The 20,496-nt window shown below is 42.5% G+C and overlaps 1 protein-coding gene across 1 annotated transcript in view; it reads left to right on the plus strand.

The window, feature by feature from the left end:
• GRIK3 (glutamate ionotropic receptor kainate type subunit 3) overlaps positions 1-20,496 on the plus strand; it is a 376,315-nt gene that overhangs the window by 317,445 nt on the left and 38,374 nt on the right. Inside the window, exon 10 of the mRNA XM_058195934.1 lies at positions 3,483-3,686. Coding sequence (XP_058051917.1) covers positions 3,483-3,686 — 204 coding nt within the window. The remainder of the gene's footprint in view (positions 1-3,482; positions 3,687-20,496) is intronic.

A 20,496-nucleotide genomic window follows, 5' to 3' on the forward strand; every position in this document is an offset into this window, starting at 1 on the left:
ACCACTGCTGTTTGTCATTGCATTGATTCCTCTGTTAACAATATTGGACATGTCAGACCATGGCTATCAAACATCAAAAACAACTGCCAGACTATCCCAACTGTTTTACATGGATGATCTGAAGCTGTATGGAAAAACACTATCTGAAATAGAATAGCTTCTCAACACTGTCTGAATATAAAAATAAAATACTGCAATGGAGTTTGGAGTGGACAAATGTGCCACCTGTACCATTAACAGGGGGAAAATAATGAAAACTGAAGGAATCAACATGCTGCATGGAAATAGAATCAGGAGTCTGGATAAAGAAGATCACAAGAAATATCTGGACATCCTTCAGGCTGATAACATCAAACACACTGAAGTCAAAAGATAATAGTGAATAAATCAGAAAAGTGAAGATTTTAAACTCCAAACTCAGTAAACGAAATACCATCAAGGCAATTAACACCTGGGCCAGTCATTAGCTATACAGGTGGACTAGTGGGCTTGACTCAAGCTGAACTAGAAGCTTTGGATAGGAAGACCAGAAAAATAAGGACAGTGAATCCTGCCTTTCATGCAGCAATGTTGACAGACTTTATTTACCAATGAAATTAGGTGATCATGGGATGTTGCAGGTACACCACACAGTTGAAGAAAAAAAGGGCATTAGAAAAATACCTGAAGGATAGTGAAGAAAATGCATTGAAACTAGTATACCGTGAAGGCTTACTGAATAGCAGACAGCCCAAAGTAGTCTACATAGGAGACCAAATGAAGAATAGAAAGGAGACATGGCAAAGCAAAGTAATACTTTAAAAAGAACTAGCAGGCAAAAGAGATAACAACAAGACCTGTCACTGGCTAAGATGGGAAAGTTGAAGAAAGAGATACAAGGGTAAATTCTGGAGCCACAAGCCAAGCCTTAAGAACAGATGCATAGAAAGCCAGAATTGAGAAGACAGCAACAGACAGCAAACACCAACTTTGCAGAGAAGCTGAAAAAACAGTGGACCACCTGGTTAGCTGCTGCAAGAAGATTGCACAGACTATCTACAAACAATAGCATGACAAAGTAGCAACAATGGTGCATTGGAAGATCTTCAAGAAATACCATTTGCCTGCAAGCAAGAGTTAGTGGGACTAAAGAGTAGGTAAAGTCATAGAAAATAAAGAAGCTCAAATGCTCTGGAATTTAGAATTCAAAGACAAGAGCCTGCCACATAACACATCAGACTTAACAATTGTCAATAAGAAAGACAAAAAAGTCTGAATAGTGGATGTGGCAGTACCTTGAGACAGCAGAAGAGAAGAGGAAAAAAACAGAGAAAAAAGAGATAACAAAATACAAAGACCTATAAGTAGAACAACTATGGCAAAAGAAAGCAAAAATAGTACCAATAGTAATAGCTGCTTTGGGTGCAATCCCAAAACATTTAGAGTACCATTTGAATACCAGTAGTGCTGACAAAATCCTCATCAGTCAATTGCAAAAGGCAGCTTGACCTGGAATAGCTTACATCCTGTGACGATACCTTTAACACAGGGGTGTCAAACTCAATGCAAATGGGCTGCATCTGCCCCACTATATGGTCAGATCCAGTCCGTGGGGCTGTCCTGGTCTACCCAATGCAAAGAGGAAAGATCAGGCCAATGTGCCTTTAGCCTGGTCTAAAGAATGCGAAGAAGAAACATGCCCGCAATTTGGGGAGTGGTGTCAAGCTGGCCACCCCCACCCAGTTGACTACACCCATCCAGTCGGCTACATCTGCCCAGCCCCCCCCCCAACGTCAACCACAGCCCTGATGCAGCCCTCAATGAAATTGAGTTTGACACTCCTGCTTTAACACCACAAATATCCACATCTGCTTATTCCAGGTCCTTGGGAAGTCCTCCATAGGTGGACAAAAATGTCAATTCCACTCTGACCATCTGGCTGACTGTGTGACCAATCATATAAATAATAATGCTTTATTTTTAAAATATTCGATCTTGATGTTAGTTCTTGTGGAAACTTCTGTGGAAACTCACGTTTCTGCAGTACACACAGTGAAGTGTCTTCCTGGGCCTTTGTTGGTGAATAATTAAACTTATCAAAGTGATGAAAAGGGGCCTTGGAAGAGAACTGACTTGGGTCTGGGAACATTTATGGAAAAACCTAACAGACACTCACACCCCCCCCAACTAGATTTTTTTCCTTTCCTTGGTCCTGTTACTGAAGCCCCTCAGAGGTGGTTTGTAATGGAAAAGCCTCCATGTTTGCAAGATTTGAACCCAGTAAAGCCTGGATGTTTATAGAGCTTGTTTTTCCGTACATGAGAGCAAGGACAATTTCAAGGGGGGGAGGGAGGGAGGGAGGGAGAGATGCTGTCTTTTTCCTTGCTGCTTTGTGTGTAATAATGTTGCTGGTGGGAACCGCGATCTAGAAGGGGAAAAGGGGAAAAAAGGAGAAGGCTGCCTCAGTCACTCCCTCCCTCTCTTTCACACCCTTCTGCTCATACATTGCAGCAACATGTTGGGAGCAGCTTCGTGTTGCCCAACAGACGGCTCTGCTTTCCTCAGGCCCTAGAAGAACTGTGAAGATCCTGAAATTGAGGGCACTTTTGCTGATAAATTTATTAGCAAGCCTTGAAAGCTTGCAAATTGAATGCCTGGCCATTTCCACTAATAAATTGTGAAACTGCCTCTGAATATGTGCCTTGCAGAGTTCAGGAATGACTCTGTTGGAGAGTGCTGAAGGAAGAAACCTTTTTGCACAGAGCAAAAAGGCTGCTTTGTTGGTAGATAATGTGGGTGGCTTTGGAGCCTCCTGAGGTTCAGGGGGCTGTCAGGTGCCTCCAGATGCCCCCAGACATGGGCTACAAGTCTGGCCATTTTGCCAATTTCTTACCACGTGGGATCTTTTTCTGATACTATCCACATTTCTCAGTCATGTTACTCTTGAGACACATTCTGGTCACAAACTTTTGTCATCCAGTCTGGACACTAGTATTCTAACACTTTTGGATAGTGCAAGTCATGCAATGTTTTTTGAGTTGAGTGTTCACTTCTACGTAATGCGGAGAAAGAACAGTTCAAAGTTTCATGGATGCAGAAATCTGTATATGTGAGGAAGTGCTTGACTGGACACAAAGAGAGATGCCCACCAGCAACCTGGTCTTCTGTCATATATTCAAGAATCCAGCCTAAGAAGCCAGTCTGCTTTTAGTGACATTTCAGAATGCCTAACTTGGCTTGAATCTGTTCAGCCAAACCTGCAAAGCATCGCCAATTCTACATATGCTAATGCTGGAATGTGGGGTTTTTAATGATCAAGTTGATTAAAAGGTTAATGCCAGAAAAAGTTATTGCAGCCATTCCAGCTGGCCATATGCTTGGGGGACACAACTCCCTGGCTCAGGTGCTCTGTATGTGTGTGTATGTCTGTGTGTGTGTGTGTGTGTGTTGAATTTCAATACCTGTGTACTTCATGTGATTGTGTTATCTTTTCTGGCCATTAGGAAGAGCCATTTGTCATGTTTGCAAAGTCGGACACGGTTCTGTCTGGGAACAGGCGCTTTGAAGGCTACTGCGTGGACCTCCTCTCAGAAGTCTCCCGCATCCTTGGCTTCTCCTATGAGATTCGACTGGTGGAGGATGGGAAGTACGGAGCCCAAGATGAGAAGGGCCAGTGGAATGGCATGATAAGGGAACTGATTGACCACGTAAGTGAAAAGCCTTTTCCATCAGGGGAAGGTTCTCTTGCAGCATCCTTCTTTTTCTCTTTCTCATTTGCTTCTTAAAATACTTATTTAAACTGGCATGAAATTCCACGAGAAACCATACTCAGTGCAAACTATGAAACCACTAAATCTAAGCATAATAGGTAAAAATCGGTAACAATGATCAGCTATAAACAAGAACTGGGGAAATTTTGCTTTACCCTATCTTTCTTTGCAACAAACTTTGGCTGTGGAAATTCAGGGACTATATGGGGAAAGAAGAAGCTGATTGCACTATTTCTGCTATCTCACTCACACACTATGGCAGGGGTTGCACAGGGCACTAAATCAAGGGCTGCTGTCAGGCTCAAGAAACTAGGAGCCTCCGTGGACTTCAAAAGCACTGTGAGTTTATTCCATATTACCCATATAAGATCCAAGAATTGGATCTCCTAATGGTCAATGCGAATTGGCACCAGATAAGGATCAATGGACTTTAAGGGGGACAGGACTTGGGTCTCTTTTGGGGGTGTAGCAACTCCAAACTGATGATGTATTTGACGTCTCCCTCAGGTCAGCCAAGTCATCTCCTGCAGGCATGACTTACATGACTTACGGCCATGCTGTCTGGCTTCACCGAACATACCAAGCCTTTATTAGACCACCCATCTACTCAGGACTGGGCTTGACTTGAGCAATGCTTGAGTGAAGTGCCTCTTTGAAGTTGTCCTGAGAAGCAATGAAGTCCCCCCACCCCACCTGATCCAAAGAGCAAAGCAGGGCAGCCCTGTCCCTGCTCTGGACCACTTCCAGGGTACTTTTGGCTTAAGGAAATGCAGTGTCCTGGGTGCTCTCTGAGCTTGGTTGTTTTCTGGCAGATGTTTCATTACCCAAACTAAGTAGCATGATCAGATCTATGCTAGATGTTGAGCATAAATTAACTCCAAGATTAAGATCAGTCCATCAATTAAGAATCAAACAAACTGTTAATCAAGCTAACATTAAACAGTCCAACCAAAAAACCCTCCAAGACTGCTCCCACCAACACTCACAGGGCAAGCTGCTAGAATATAAATTGAGAGCAGATCCAATTTCTTACTAGTACCAATGAGTAATGAATATCTGCACAAAAACTACAAAGTTCAGAAAGCACCAAGGACCTCTCATTCCAACCCTGGGCTACAGATATTCTCCTTTATTAAGGAAATGCTTCAGGAAGGCCCCAGCAGAAGTGCCTGAACAAGGCAATATGAAGCCAAGCAGAGCAGCCTTGCATAATTCATGTAGTTTGGCTTCGCTTTGGGTTAGAGACAGTCACAGTGGAAAGAGATGCCAGGATGCCACTCCTTCCCAGAACTTTGTCACAAATAAACCAGTGTTTCTATTACAATGAAGGCTCTCAATTAGTCTTAAAAGGGTGAAATAAGAAATAGGAGAAAAGTCTAAAATTACTTTAAAGTTTTAATCTGTATTCTTCAGCTCTGTTGAAACAAGCAAGTGTTATCCAGAAGTTTTGATGCATCATCAAGCTGGTCTTGGAGAGGAAACTCCTTCATCTCTCTGTCCCAAGCCCTTGAAGGGTCCTAAAGTCCATCTCTGCCCTTGGAGGACAGAGGCGCCTACTCCTATAACTAGCTCCTCTTAACCATTTTAGAGCATTGGTGACACAGTGGTGAGAATGCAGCATTGCAGGCAAACTCTGCCGACAGACAGGAGTTTCATCCTGACCACCCAAGGTTGACTCAGGCTTCCATCCTTCCGAGGTCCATAAAATGAGAATCCAGATTGTTGGAGGTGATATCCTGATATTGTAAACCATCCAGAGAATTCTGTAAAGCTCAGTGAAGTGAAATACAAGTCGAAGTGCTATTGCTATCTTGCTTCCAAACACTTTGTGGCTGGTGATGTTTCTGAATGCTTGACAGAAGTGAGGAAGGAGCAAGGGGGAGCAGTTCTCTGGCTCATCACAATCAGATCTGATATTTCCTAATATGGGCACAGCTGGACATACCAAGCCAAAGAAGCCAGGCTCTTCTGGCCATCACTGAGGCCAAGCATTTTTTTTCCACAAGAAGTGAGGCAGTCGAGCAGAGATCAGGCTTTCTTCTTCTCTCTTTTCTTCTTTTTCTGATCCCTTTCCTTGTTTCTCAGCAGTCAGTTCAGTTCTTCATTGTGGCTCCCATTGTATCCAGCAAGGCCCAGCTATAAGCAACAGTTTCCCTTCTGTGGCTTAGCTGTTCCCATGTAATACTGCCAGAAAAATGTTGCACCCCGAGATATAGGCTGCTAGTGGGAGATGCAAACACGTGGAGAATGAGTTCAAAGAGGCAGTCACCTTTTCATGGGAACTGAAGCATTTGGAATTCTGAGCCAAAGATGCTTTTTCAAGAGGCCGCTGGGCTCTCTTTCTTTTTCCTTGAAGGTGTTTCACTTCTCATCCAAGAAGCTTGGACAGAGGCAACTGGACAATTCTGAAGAAAGTCCAGTTGCCTCTTGAAAAAGCACCTTGGGGACAACCATGACCGGAATGACTTGAGTACCTCCATAGACATTTGGAATTCTGACGTTCCTCTCTTGAAGACATGGAGTGGATCTTGGTGAGGCTATTATCGAAATAGGTCCTTTGTCATGAAATCAAGCTCTGATGTTGCATCTCCCATGCTTGTGTACATTGAAAGATGAATATGCTTTATGGGGATGGACGATTGGAACCCAAATCTCTGGTAGCCCTAGTCCGATACTCTACACTATGCTATTTATTTATTTACTGGGGAAGTAACTAGGCCATCCATCCTTTGCTTCCCCCTCTCTCCCTTAGAATAGTGGCTTATCCTGTACAAACATGAGCTAAGAAGTTATTTTCCAATAGGAGAAAAGGCTTGAGAGGGTAATTTAAAAGTAACACACTTTTAAACACACTTTCAGAAAGTAATCACCACTTACAGTTATTGAAAGCAGCATTTGAAGTCTAGTTTCCCTCCCCCCAAACAACCTTCAAGCATTAATTACCCGCCCACCCCCTCCACAGCGCTAAGTGGGCTCCCTTTTAATTGAAGCTGTAAATGATTTTGCTCAGAGTTGCACGCTGCATAATCAGGGGAAGATCGATGGAAGCCCAGAGTCTCAGCAAGCCAGAATCTGGATGCCCAAGCTGCAATGGGACTCGCTTTTGTCAGTTTCTGTCAGCCATTTGGAGAAAAAAAAAATCAGTTGGCAAGGTAGGATAACCTCAGAGCAAACAGACCTTGTTAACCTTGATTACCTGGGGGAGGCATATCCTTCTCCAGCCGTCTCTTTATTAATAGGGCCTCCGCCACCGACAGCATCTTTCAGCCATTTGATGATGAACCTGAGCTCCAAGAGCAGAAAGTCGTAGGAGGCCCGGCCCCTTCCTGGACACTCTAATAATTGCATGTAGAAATGCATGAAAGGGCTCACTAATCTCTCATCCCGTTTTGTGTTTTTCATGCAAATTCAGGGCCCAGCTCTCCTCAGACTGAGCCTGCAGAGCAGCACAATGTAATTAATGGCATAATTACCCTCTGAATGCCATTTCAAGAGGACCATGAATGGCAGAGCAAGGGAGAGGAGCAGATTCTGTCTTCCCCAGAGGGCTTCAGTCACCCCACATCGCTGTAGCTGCAGGGGAGCTTCTGGGTGTTTTAAGGACCATCAGGGACATGTAATGGAGGACCCTGGGCAATATCAGGCTGGGAGTGGGGCAGGGAGTGAGGCTTTCCTCAGGACTCCCAGCATTCTGGGTCAGGAGGAAAACCAGCAGGAGAGGCTTCAGGCTACCTCCTGCAGGGAGATGTGGGACTTTAGCTTGCTTTCTGCCCCAAACAAGAAATGGCTGCCTTTCAGCCTTAGATCTAGACAGGGGCTTCTCAACTGGTAGGGCTGAGGAATCAGAAGAGAAATTGAGCCAGAAATATGGAAAAGAGAAATCAAGTGCCACATTGCAAGCATACACAAGACAGCATTACACAAAACTTTGGAAGGCCAAGTCTGATGGGATTTAATCCAGAGTCTTGTTTGCTTGCTTGGTTTAATTAAATTATATAGTTATCCATTTCAGCAACAACTCTTGGTGGCAAACAGTGATAAAAAAATAAATAAAAACAGATCCAGTACAGTCATTAAAATACACAGCAACCAAGAAAACCAACCATCATCTGCATTTTCTTCAGGCACTTGGAATTGCAGGCCAGACCCAGAGATGGGTCTTCAGGAGCTCACAGAAGGCCAGCTGGATTGGCCATCCTGATCACCATTGGAAAAATGTTCTCAAGAAAGGGGCGCTCAGCAGAAAGGGCTCTTTCTGGGCCCAGAGTTGCCCCCAGACTCATATAACTGAATTGACATAGAGCTGGAAAGAACTGCCCTCCCCATCACATTCTGCAGGAGTTGAAGCTTCCAAACACTCTTCAAAGGTAGCTCCATGTCAACTGCTTTGCAATAGTCTGGACAAGAGATCACAAGGGTATGAGGAGAAATACTTCCCAGTCCAGGTACGGGCAGAACTGATGCAGTAACCAGAAGTGTTACCAAATGCAAAGGCTCCTCTATGTGTCAGTGTTCCAAGTGATGCACCCACAGAAAGGAGAACTCTGAGGCAGGCAAGTTCCTCAAAGAACAGTTTACTGGAAACATCATATTGGCACAACTGGTGGAAGTTGAGTCTGAAGTTCCCACAGCTTTCCCCTAATTAAAAGTAAAAGTTTCCCCTTTCCTCTAAGTCACTGATCACACTGTCCAATCCAGTTGTTGGCTGATTGCGTGGTTACTACTCCTCCCCTGGCCAGCCACCTGTGTGAATGTCTTTGGTTTCCACAGGAAAGCTTTATTGTTTTGGCTACAAAGCCCCGTCTAACTATTTCCCCCCTCCCTCTGTTGTGTGGAAACCCTGACGCCTCCAAGATGGCCTCAGCCAGCTTCACTTCAGGGTTGACACTACACTCTTGAGCAGTAGCCATGAGTTCAGGAAGACCCCCAGATTACACATTGGATCTGTTTGGTACTGTGCCACCCTATCTAGAACCAAAAATGGAAGATCTCCAGCAGAAGGTCTAAACACTCACTTGGTCTTGCTTGGGTTCAGCTGAAATCTGTTGCTCACCTTCCAGGCCCCAACATCCTCCAACCACTGGAATGCGACATTCAAGGCATCCTTCAGAGGCCTGGAGTGAAGATAAAAAGCTGAGCATCATTAGCATACTAATGACACCATCCAATGTCTTCATGTAGAAGTTAAACTGAAGAGGGAGAGAGAACTGAGACCCATGGTACCCCAAAAAATTAAGGGCAAGGGCTGGACCTCTCCTCCCATCCATGCTGACAGTAATCAGCCCTGGAAGAAGGAGGAAAACCAGTGCAGCACCTCCAACCCCTAGAATCACCCTAGAAGTTTTCCCAGGAAAGAGGCAGTAAATCAGAGAGAAGCCCAAATTAAGAGACTGCATTGTACCAAATTGATGGGGGAGGGAGGAAGAGGTTCAGGATAGCCACAACCTAGAATTGCTCAGGATATATTGAGGAGGTTAGAAGGTTTTAGCTTTAATGTGGCAAGATTCTGTCCTTTAGGTGAAGCAAATATGGGATTGGATTCAGCTACATATCAAAGTTTCATCACTCGGCTTGGACCTGGCAGCACATCGTTTTGTAAGAGCCCTCTCTCAGACTTTCCCTGACTTGGTCCTTTAGGCAAGAAAGACCCTAAACTCCATTTGTAGTGAAAGGTATACTTTAAAGCCAAGTGGTTTAAAGTATAGCAAAGCCAGAAGTGAAGTTCATGCCTCAAACTTTCCCAGTTAACTTTCCCCATTTAGTTCTTCTCCCTTGCTGGTACAATGAGTAGTTAATCTTTCCTTCTCCCAATCAGCTCCCCCCCCCACATAGTTTATGGCAGACTGGCAGGTAACGAATGCAAAGCTCAAGTGTATGCTGGCAGTCCTGACAACCTCTAAAGCACAATGTAAATTACAATCCTTTCAGTCACATATTTTCTGCCAATGCCTTTGGATTGACACCAACAATGTTCAGATAACATGCACAATAACCCTGGTCCTTGAGGTTGTGGTGTTTCTCCCTAGGAATGAACAGGGAGCCCTTCTGGCATCTCCTAAAAGTCCTAGGAATGCTGAGTGCAAGGCTGATCCTGCAACCATACCATGACTGGCTGTAACATTGCCCACAGGAAGTGGATGGAAGCATCTCCTTGAGCACTATCGCTTCCAACTATCATTGACATCTCTCAGATGACCTGGATCGTCTTTGAAGATGATGCAGTCTTGTTAAGTAACATCAGGATGAGTGAAGTGCAAGTACTGCCAGCTTTTTGCAATGGCCAATTTCTGATTCTCTTTTTACAAAGATCATGCGGTTAATGGCAGGGCCATTTGCCTATCTCATAGTGGAAAGTTAGGCTTGAAAGTGAGGGTAGCAGATCTAGAATGAGGAATAAAAATTGCATCTAGGTGAGAGGAGTGTAAAGCTATGCCAAGACCACCTACCTCCTATTTGAATAAAGAGGGGATTACTTGAACTTTTAAAGAACTTTCATCAGTGGGATTGATCTATAATAAAAGGAGAGGTTCACCTTATCTATTACCTAAATCAGGGGTGTCAAACTTGATTTCATTGAGGGCCGCCTCAGGGTTGTTTTTGACCTCAGAGGGTCGGGGTGGGTGTGACCACGGAGGGCTTGGCCATGGTGAGCCTTTGACGCAGGCTCAAGATGCATTTTTCTCTTCTTTTCTTTCTTTCCACAGTTCTTTACTATAACCATTTTCCTATCTCTCCTACCAGATATTATTGGCAAACATTTATTACTTATTCTTCATACTCCACTAAACTTTTTATTTCTAAATTTATACCCCATTGTTTAATAGTAAATTGCTTTTCCAGGCAGAAAAGTTATTTATACTATTGTATTTTTATTATTAGAATAGAATAGAATTTTATTGGCCAAGTGTGATTGGACACACAAGGAATTTGTCTTGGTGCATATGCTCTCAGTGTACATAAAAGAAAAGATACGTTCATCAAGGTACAACATTTACAACACAATTGATGATAATATATCAATATAAATCATAAGGATTGCCAGCAACAAGTTATAGTCATACAGTCATAAGTGGAAAGAGATTGGTGATGGGAACTATGTTAATTAATTATTCAACTAATAATAAAAATACAATAGCATAAATAACATGATAATACAAAATCTAACGGATAAATTTCCAGGATAGTAAATTGAAATGGCTGTCAATTATATTGTTGATTAAATGGACCTACAGTATGTAAAATCTGGCATTAAACTGTAGTGGATTGGTCCTTTGATATTTCCAGGCCGGCCCCGCAGGCCAGATTTATCCAGCCCGTGAGCCTTGAGTTTGATACCCATGACCTAAATCATAGATGTGGGCACATATTTATTTAAATAAATATGAAATGCTGTTATCTTTCTTTCTAACAAGTCAAGTCAAATCATGGGAATGTTTGTGTGAGAATTCATTAGAGCATAGAACATAGAATAACAGGATTGGATAGGACCTTGGAGGTCTTCAAAGTCCAATAGAGCAAGAGACTTATTCTGGACAAGTGGCTGTCCAATCTCTTCTTCAAACTCCAATGATAGAGCACCCACAACTTCTGAAGGCAAGCCATTCCACTAACTAATGGTTCTCACGTTCAGAAAATTCCTTCTTTATTCTGGATTGCATCTTTCTTTGATTAGTTTCCATCCATTACTTCTTATCTTGTCCTCAGGTTCTTTGGAGAATAGGCTGACCCCCTATTCTCTGTGGCAATCACTCAAGTATTGGAATACTATTATCATATTACCCCTAGTCCTTTTCTTCTTTTCTTTCTTTCCACAGTTCTTTACTATAACCATTTTCCTATCTCTCCTACCAGATATTATTGGCAAACATTTATTACTTATTCTTCATACTCCACTAAACTTTTTATTTCTAAATTTATACCCCATTGTTTAATAGTAAATTGCTTTTCCAGGCAGAAAAGTTATTTATACTATTGTATTTTTATTATTAGAATAGAATAGAATTTTATTGGCCAAGTGTGATTGGACACACAAGGAATTTGTCTTGGTGCATATGCTCTCAGTGTACATAAAAGAAAAGATACGTTCATCAAGGTACAACATTTACAACACAATTGATGATAATATATCAATATAAATCATAAGGATTGCCAGCAACAAGTTATAGTCATACAGTCATAAGTGGAAAGAGATTGGTGATGGGAACTATGAAACGATTAATTAAATTAATTAATTATTCAACTAATAATAAAAATACAATAGCATAAATAACATGATAATACAAAATCTAATGGATAAATTTCCAGGATAGTAAATTGAAATGGCTGTCAATTATATTGTTGATTAAATGGACCTACAGTATGTAAAATCTGGCATTAAACTGTAGTGGATTGGTCCTTTGATATTTCCAGGCCGGCCCCGCAGGCCAGATTTAAGCTCCCTGCGGGCCACATCCAGCCCGTGAGCCTTGAGTTTGATACCCATGACCTAAATCATAGATGTGGGCACATATTTATTTAAATAAATATGAAATGCTGTTATCTTTCTTTCTAACAAGTCAAGTCAAATCATGGGAATGTTTGTGTGAGAATTCATTAGAGCATAGAACATAGAATAACAGGATTGGATAGGATCTTGGAGGTCTTCAAAGTCCAATAGAGCAAGAGACTTATTCTGGACAAGTGGCTGTCCAATCTCTTCTTCAAACTCCAATGATAGAGCACCCACAACTTCTGAAGGCAAGCCATTCCACTAACTAATGGTTCTCACGTTCAGAAAATTCCTTCTTTATTCTGGATTGCATCTTTCTTTGATTAGTTTCCATCCATTACTTCTTATCTTGTTCTCAAGTTCTTTGGAGAATAGGCTGACCCCCTATTCTCTGTGGCAATCACTCAAGTATTGGAATACTATTATCATATTACCCCTAGTCCTTTTCTTCTTTAGACTAAACATAACTATTTCCCTCAGTCGTTCATTGTATGATTTAGTCTTCAAGCTCTTTATCATCTTTGTTGCTCTTCTCTTTACTCTTTCTATGGTCTCTTTACTTTATTCTTTCTATGGTCTCAGCACCTTATCTGTATTTTGGTAAACACACTGCTGCCTCATACTTAACTGATGATCCACTAGGACACCTAGATCTCTCTCATAGTTTCTACTATTGAGCTAGGTACCACATATTCTATATCTGTGCATTTGACTTTGGATAGGACCCAGTGCTCAAGTCTGTCAAGATCCTTCTGACTCTTGGGTTTATCTTTTAGAGTATTGGCAATTCCCCCACCTTGGTGACATCTGCAAATTTGATGAGTTACTATTTTATCCCCTCATCTATATCATTCATGAAGATATTGAAGAGTACTGAGTCTAAGACAGTACCCCACTGCATGATTCCCTCCATGTAGATGTGGTTCCATTAAGGACTACACATTGAGTGTGGTTTGTCAACCAGTTACAAATCCATCTGGTGATTATGCTGTGTATCCCACTTTGTTCTGTCTTACCGAGAAGTAGGCTGTACAGCATGGAGACAGCTTTGGTCGCATTGGTGGATGATTTCTGGAGGGCCAGGGACAGGGGTTATTCCTCTGCCCTGGTCCTATTAGATCTCTCGGCGGCTTTTGATACCATCGACCATGGTATCTTGCTGCGCTGGTTGGGGGGATTGGGAGTGGGAGGCACCGTATATCGGTGGTTCTCCTCCTATCTCTCTGACCGGTCGCAGACGGTGTTGACAGGGGGGCAGAGGTCGACCGCGAGGGGCCTCACTTGTGGGGTGCCGCAGGGGTCGATCCTCTCGCCCCTTCTGTTCAACATCTATATGAAGCCGTTGGGTGAGATCATCAGTGGCTTTGGGGTGAGATACCAGCTGTACGCTGATGACACTCAGCTGTACTTTTCCACCCCAGGCCACCCCAATGAAGCTGTTGAAGTGCTGTCCCGGTGCTTGGAGGCCGTACGGGTCTGGATGGGGAGGAACAGGCTCAAGCTCAATCCCTCCAAGACGGAGTGGCTGTGGATGCCGGCACCCCGATTCAGTCAGCTGCAGCCGCAGCTGACTGTTGGAGGCGAGTTATTGGCCCCAAAGGATAGGGTGCGCAACTTAGGTGTCCTCCTGGATGAACGGCTGTCGTTTGAAGATCATTTGACGGCCATCTCCAGGAGAGCCTTCCATCAGGTTCGCCTGGTTCGGCAGTTGCGCCCCTTCCTTGATCGGGATGCCTTGTGCACAGTCACTCATGCGCTCATTACCTCTCGCTTGGATTATTGTAATGCTCTCTACATGGGGCTCCCCTTGAGGTGCACTCGGAGGCTTCAGTTAGTCCAGAATGCAGCTGCATGGGTGATAGAGGGAGCTTCGCGTAGCTCCCGCGTAACACCGCTCCTGCGCAGACTGCACTGGCTACCTGTGGCCTTTCGGGTGCACTTTAAGGTTTTGGTTACGACCTTTAAAGCGCTCCATGGCTTAGGGCCTGGGTACTTATGGGACCGCCTGCTGTTACCGCATGCCTCCCACCGACCCGTACGCTCTCACAGAGAGGGACTTCTCAGGGTGCCGTCCGCCAAGCAATGTCGGCTGGCGGCCCCCAGGGGAAGGTCCTTCTCTGTGGGGGCTCCCACACTCTGGAACGAGCTTCCCCCGGGTTTACGCCAAATACCTGACCGTCGGACCTTCCGCCGCGAACTGAAGACACATCTTTTCATTCGCGCGGGGCTGGCTTAAATTTTATCGATTTTAAATTTTCTATTATTAATTTTAATGGGGTTTTAGTTTTATATATTTTAAAGTTTTTAGGCCAATTATAAAATAAGTTTTTTAATTTGTATTTTAAATTGTATATTGTATTGTCTGTTTTTTACTTTTGGCTGTACACCGCCCTGAGTCCTTCGGGAGAAGGGCGGTATAAAAATCGAATTAAATAAATAAATAAAATAAATAAATAAAATAGTCTACTTTGTCAAATGCCTTATAGAAGTCTAAGTAAACTATGTCCACAGCACTTCCCATCCACTAAATTAATCACTTTGTTAAAGAAGGCAATAAGAGTTGTCTGGCATGATCTATTTTTAATAAACTTATTGGGTACTGGTGTACCAAGAATATGCAGGATTCTCTTTAAACATTAAGGTTTAGTCAGTGCATAGATACAGCTAACCTTCTTTCCTGCCCCTTGAACATAGGACTTTTAATGCATCTCAATGACATGCAGTGTGTAAATCAAGGCAGCTTTAACCATTAGAATGATTATTCATCCCTGCTTCTCCTTCTTCTGTTTTTTTTTAACCTAGCAAGAAGGTTAAAGTGTTAAAGAAGAAATTAAAGACTCTTAGAGGCCCTTTTGGTATTTTTTTCCATTTTTAATCCAATCTGTTCCACCACCACCTTCCCATAATGTTATGGTTAATACCAGAATACTTTCCTGCACAAATATTGGAGGAGTTTGGGATGGGAAATTTGCCATGATGATAACAAAGCTTCAGGCTAACCACTGTGTCTTGCCTGTGATTCTCATCTTCTCAGAAACTTAAACCCTTTGTGTTACTGAAAGCCTAAAAGTGTGTCTGAAAATAAAACCCCTCCAGGCAAGAGAACAGAAGCTCTGCTCCATTTCACCTTGCTCCTTACATGCTGCAAGATTCTTTGTAGCTACAAGGGATTATGAGGCTGCTCAAACCTAAAAGTAATTCAGTGAGGTAACTGAAAAATGATGCACAGGATTTGTTCCTCTCTCATTAATCCCCCTTTTCAACACATTTGAGGAGGAAAGTTTGCCCCTGTTCTGCTCTGTTATTTGTATGCCTCCCATTCAGATCTTCGAAGACAGCATACGGTTAGCAGCTCATTCATTTGTTTACTTATTTGTGGTGCCTTCAAAACAGTCTCGACTCTGGGACTGCCTGGACAAGTCTTTGCAGTTTTCTTGACAAGATTTTGGAAGTGGTTTGCCCTTGCCTCTTCCTTTTGGGGCTGAGAGAAAGGGATTGGCCCAAGGCCACCCAGCTGGCTTTGTGCCGGGGTGAAATCTAAAAATTTTCCCTACCGGTTCTGTGGGCGTGGCTTAATGGGTGGGTGTGGCTTGGTGGTCAGATGACTGGGTAAGCGTGTCCAATAACAATAAATAATAAAAATAATAAACAAAATATACAAAACTATAAGAACTACCAAAAACCAACTTTCACACTTTACACACACACAACACAACACAACTGACTCACACACAGTGTAAAAGCAGCCAAAATGGCCCCTGCAACAAGCAGGAACCTCACACAGCCACAAAAAACTCAAAAACCAACTTTCACACTTTACACACACACAACACAACACAACTGACTCACACACACACACACACACAATGCCACATACAACTTTGAGTGATTTTGTGTGTTTGTGTAGTTAGAGTGAAACACTATAGAAACACACCAAATCTCAGCTTCACAAATATTTTATTTTATTATTTTATTTTATTTATATTTTTTAGATCAGGGGTCTCCAACCTTAGCAACTTTAAGGTTTGTGGACTTCAATTCCCAGAGTTCCTCAGCCAACAAAGCAGGCAGATTGAGTTGCTCACTGAGGAAATGGATTTCAGGCAAGCAGATTCAGTTGCTAGCTGATGCAACTGATGTAAAGCATGGCTTTGCAAGCCTGAAAGAAGCAGCAATAAGGCAAGTAGGGACAGGGCATTGGATGGGCGTGGGTGGGGACTGTTGTAAGAAGTTGTTAAAAATGATTTTAAAAACCTGTGATGATGAGGTAACTCATCTGGGATCGCCAGAGGAAAAAAAAGATTTTAAAAGCTCCTATGACAATTCCAGATGAAGTTCCCTCATAGCAGCCCAGAACCTCTTAAAATAATTGTTCGGCTGAAGACCTTGTAGAAAACATGTTTTTTAAGGTTCTGGTGATCAGGCAACTCAGCTGGGATCGCCAGAGAAGCCTTTTAAAAACTTTTTTTTTTTTTTACAAACTCTTCAGCTGAAGAGGTTGTTAAAAAAAAGAGTTTAAAGGGTTCTGACGATCCCAGCTGAGCCGCGGGATCATCAAAGGCTTTTTTTTACTTTTAAAGACATTTTTTCGGCTGAAGAAAAACTGCTTTTAAAAGTAAAAAAAAAAAACCTCTGATGATGGTGCGGCTCAGCAGAGGCAGGGGGCGGGGCCAGGGATTTTTGCTACCGGTTCTCCGAACCACCAGCTGCCATCACTACCGGATCAGGCGAGCTGGTGCAAACTAGGAGCATTTCACCCCTACTTTGTGCCCAAGGTGGGACAGTTTCTCCCAGTTTCTAGCCTGATGCCTTAGCCACTATACCAGCGGTTCTCAACCTGTGGGTCGGGACCCCATTGAGGGTCGAATGACGATTTGCCAGGGGTCGCCTAAGACCATCGGAAATATGGGAAGTATACTTGCGAGTCTAAGAATCGCGCTCCAATGGTTGACTCCACAAGCCAGCTGCAGGCTCTTCAAATCGCTAGCCAAATTCGGCTTCAGGCGCAATGACTTAAAAAAGAGAGAAATCTTTGCTCTGATGTCTCCCTCTCAAGCCAGCTGCAATCACTCCCAATCGCTAGCCTAATCTGGCTTCAGGCACAATAAACTTAATAGGGGAGGAGTCTCCGCTTTAATGCCTCTGTCCTCAAGGCAATCGCAAGCAGTTCAGATCGCTAGCCAATACGGCTTCAGGCGCAATAAATTCAAAACGAAAATAATTTTATGGTTGGGGTCGCCACATCGTGGGGAATTGTATTAAAGGGGTCGCAGCACTATAAAGGTTGAGAACCACTGCACTATATACCAAACTGGGTCTCTGTCAGGTCTATAGGGCTGAAATCTGTTAAAATAGAATACTTAAGTGAAACACGGCAATTAAGTGATTGTGTGCATCATCTTACCTTAACATTACTATCATAGCACTTTGGGAGGTGCTATAATCCAGATGGTAGCACTTTTTCAGGGATACCTGCATTATTGGTATGGTTGAATAGCTTCCCCCTGAAGGGAATTCTGATGGAATTAGTGCACCTTTTGCCAATCACCCAGCTTCAATTTGCTGGAACTAACAGCTGCTTATTCCTTTCACCACACCCTGCCGTCTTCAGTAAAATCAATGAAATATGCATTATTTATCTTGTTTTCCAGTGACACGGACAATTAGTTTATGAATTAACTAAAGTAAATCTGTCTAGCTCTGTCCTGGCTTTGGGGACTATTGCCACCTGTGGGTTTAGACATCTTGCTTAATTTGTTCAGTGTCTGTCATAGAAATGCATTAACTGTGGAGCCAAGGAAGTCTTTGCTGACAGAGGATTGGGGTGTGTTCTTTCCACCCTTAACCCAACCTTCACCATTAGAAAGTGCCCCTTCCTTCTCAGCTGCTTTATGGATGATCATTCTGTAGTTTGAAAGCTCCTGATAGGATATCCAGTGGGTACTACCAAGACACCAATAAAGTGGGATATTTGTGGCTCCTTGGTGCTCTCTGAGCTTTCATGCAGACATGTTTTCATGCAGACATTTCATTACCCAAACTAGGTAACATCAGCAGTGCTGGAAAGGAGGAAGGGGAGCAGCAGCAGCAGCAGCAATTATTGTGGGGTTCTTGGTGTTCTCTGAACTTAGTTGTTTCCTTGCAGACTTTTCATTCCAAGATGATGTTTACCTAGTTTGGGTAATGAAACATCTACAAGAAAACCACCAAGCTTAGAGAGCACCAAGTGTCCCTCACCACTAAGACAATCCTGGAGACCCTTACCTGCTAGTAAAAGAGATCCGAGTATCAGTTTATTCAGCAAAAATAGATCCAAGATACCACAATCCAATATATTAATTGCATGGAAAAATCAGTACAATTTCTCTTTAGGTTATGGTTTTTCTTCTTTGCAAAGACCAAGAGAAGTAAAGTTGGAAGAGATATTTGATAGTACAAGATCCATAATCTTCTCCATGTTATTTGTTTTATATTTGCATCACATCAAACAAAAGAAAAAAAGGATCGCACACATAAACAGTGTTACAAAATTTAGAGAAATGAAAAAAGACAGAGAAATTTTGAGTTGCAAGAAGCCTGTATTTTGACTATGTAAATTCAGAAATGCTAAAGTATTATTATTTATCAACCAGGATTAACAATCAAGTTCTTTTCATCTGTTACTTTCTACACATTGGGAAGTACAATTTATATGCACCTGTACTATTCAAGCAGGAAAAAAGAAGAGTGCAATAAGAAATCAAATTCACTTCCTATTTGTAAAAATGTAAGTAACAGTTTGATATACTTAGGAGACCTCAGTCCCCTAAAATGATAGAAAAGAAATAGCAATTAAGCAAGGATTTGAGAGAAGAAAAAAGGCAACTGCAATATCCATTTTAAGTACATGCATCACAACAAAAGCATTCCAGCCTCCCTGAACCATGATGTAACATTGCCAATCTGAGATAGCCCCGGTGGTTGAATGAGCAGATCTCAACTCTGTTTTAATGTGTGGATTGCTTGGATCTACTCTGAAGCTGTTCGAATGGAATCTGCCTTCCTAAAACATAAACCCACCAGTCTGGATCTTGCAGTCAAAGTCAAAGGGGAAGGTCATCTTCTATATGGCATTCTTAGGGATATGTGAAAAGTGTTAACTTTATTCGACCTTCATTCTTGCTTAGCTTTGAGAAGAAAATTTTAATTCCTTTAACTTAGTTTCTAATCCCTTGACCATCCATCCACTGTCCTTCCTTGACCCAGTTCCAGTTTTCTATATTAGACTGATGGGAACTCTGCTCATGAGTCTGAGCAATGCAGAATGGAGTGGAATGATCCCTCCCCTTAATTCTGAAATTATTCTTTGTTCCCTAAACATTAGGCTCTGCTTTTCTTCCTGCCATAATCAAAGATCTTTTTCCTTATGGCATTGCAAGGCCTGTTTTTTTTTATTATTATTTACATTTATATCCCGCCCTTCTCCGAAGACTCAGGGCGGCTTACAGTGTGTAAGGCAATAGTCTCATTCTATTTGTATATTTACAAAGTCAACTTATATTGCCCCCAACAATCTGGGTCCTCATTTTACCTACCTTATAAAGGATGGAAGGCTGAGTCAACCTTATTTATTTATTTATTTATTTATTTATTTAAATTTTTATACCGCCCTTCTCCCGAAGGACTCAGGGCGGTGTACAGCCAAAAATAAAAACAGCAAGTATACAAAGTTAAAATATCAATTTAAAATACCTATTCCATAATGGCCGAATTAAAACCGTCAAATTGACCTAACCTAAAATACCCCATATAAAATTACAAAGGATTAAAACCTTAAAATTTAGAATTTAAAAATCAGTCCAATCCCGCTTGAATAAATAAATGAGTTTTTAATTCCCGGCGAAAGGTCCGAAGGTCAGATATTTGGCGCAAACTGGGGGGAAGGTCGTTCCAGAGCGTAGGTGCTCCAACAGAGAAGGCCCTCCCCCTGGGGGCCGCCAGCCGGCATTGCTTGGCGGACGGCACCCTGAGGAGACCCTCTCTGTGAGAGCGTACGCACACCTGCAACCTTGGGCCTGGTGGGATTTGAGCCTGCAGTAATTGCAGGCTGCTGTGTTTTAATAACAGGCTATCTTACAGCCTGAGCCACCACAGCCTGTTGTCCCCTATTCTATGTATCTGTATGTCACTTCTGTTTTTTAAAAGTATAAATTTGTTTTTCAACCTTTTTATTATCAAACAGAACACTATTAAACAGAGAAACGAGAAAAAGAAAAATAT

This window comes from Ahaetulla prasina, chromosome 10, assembly GCF_028640845.1.
Source record: "Ahaetulla prasina isolate Xishuangbanna chromosome 10, ASM2864084v1, whole genome shotgun sequence".
Classification (NCBI taxonomy): Eukaryota; Metazoa; Chordata; class Lepidosauria; order Squamata; family Colubridae; genus Ahaetulla; species Ahaetulla prasina.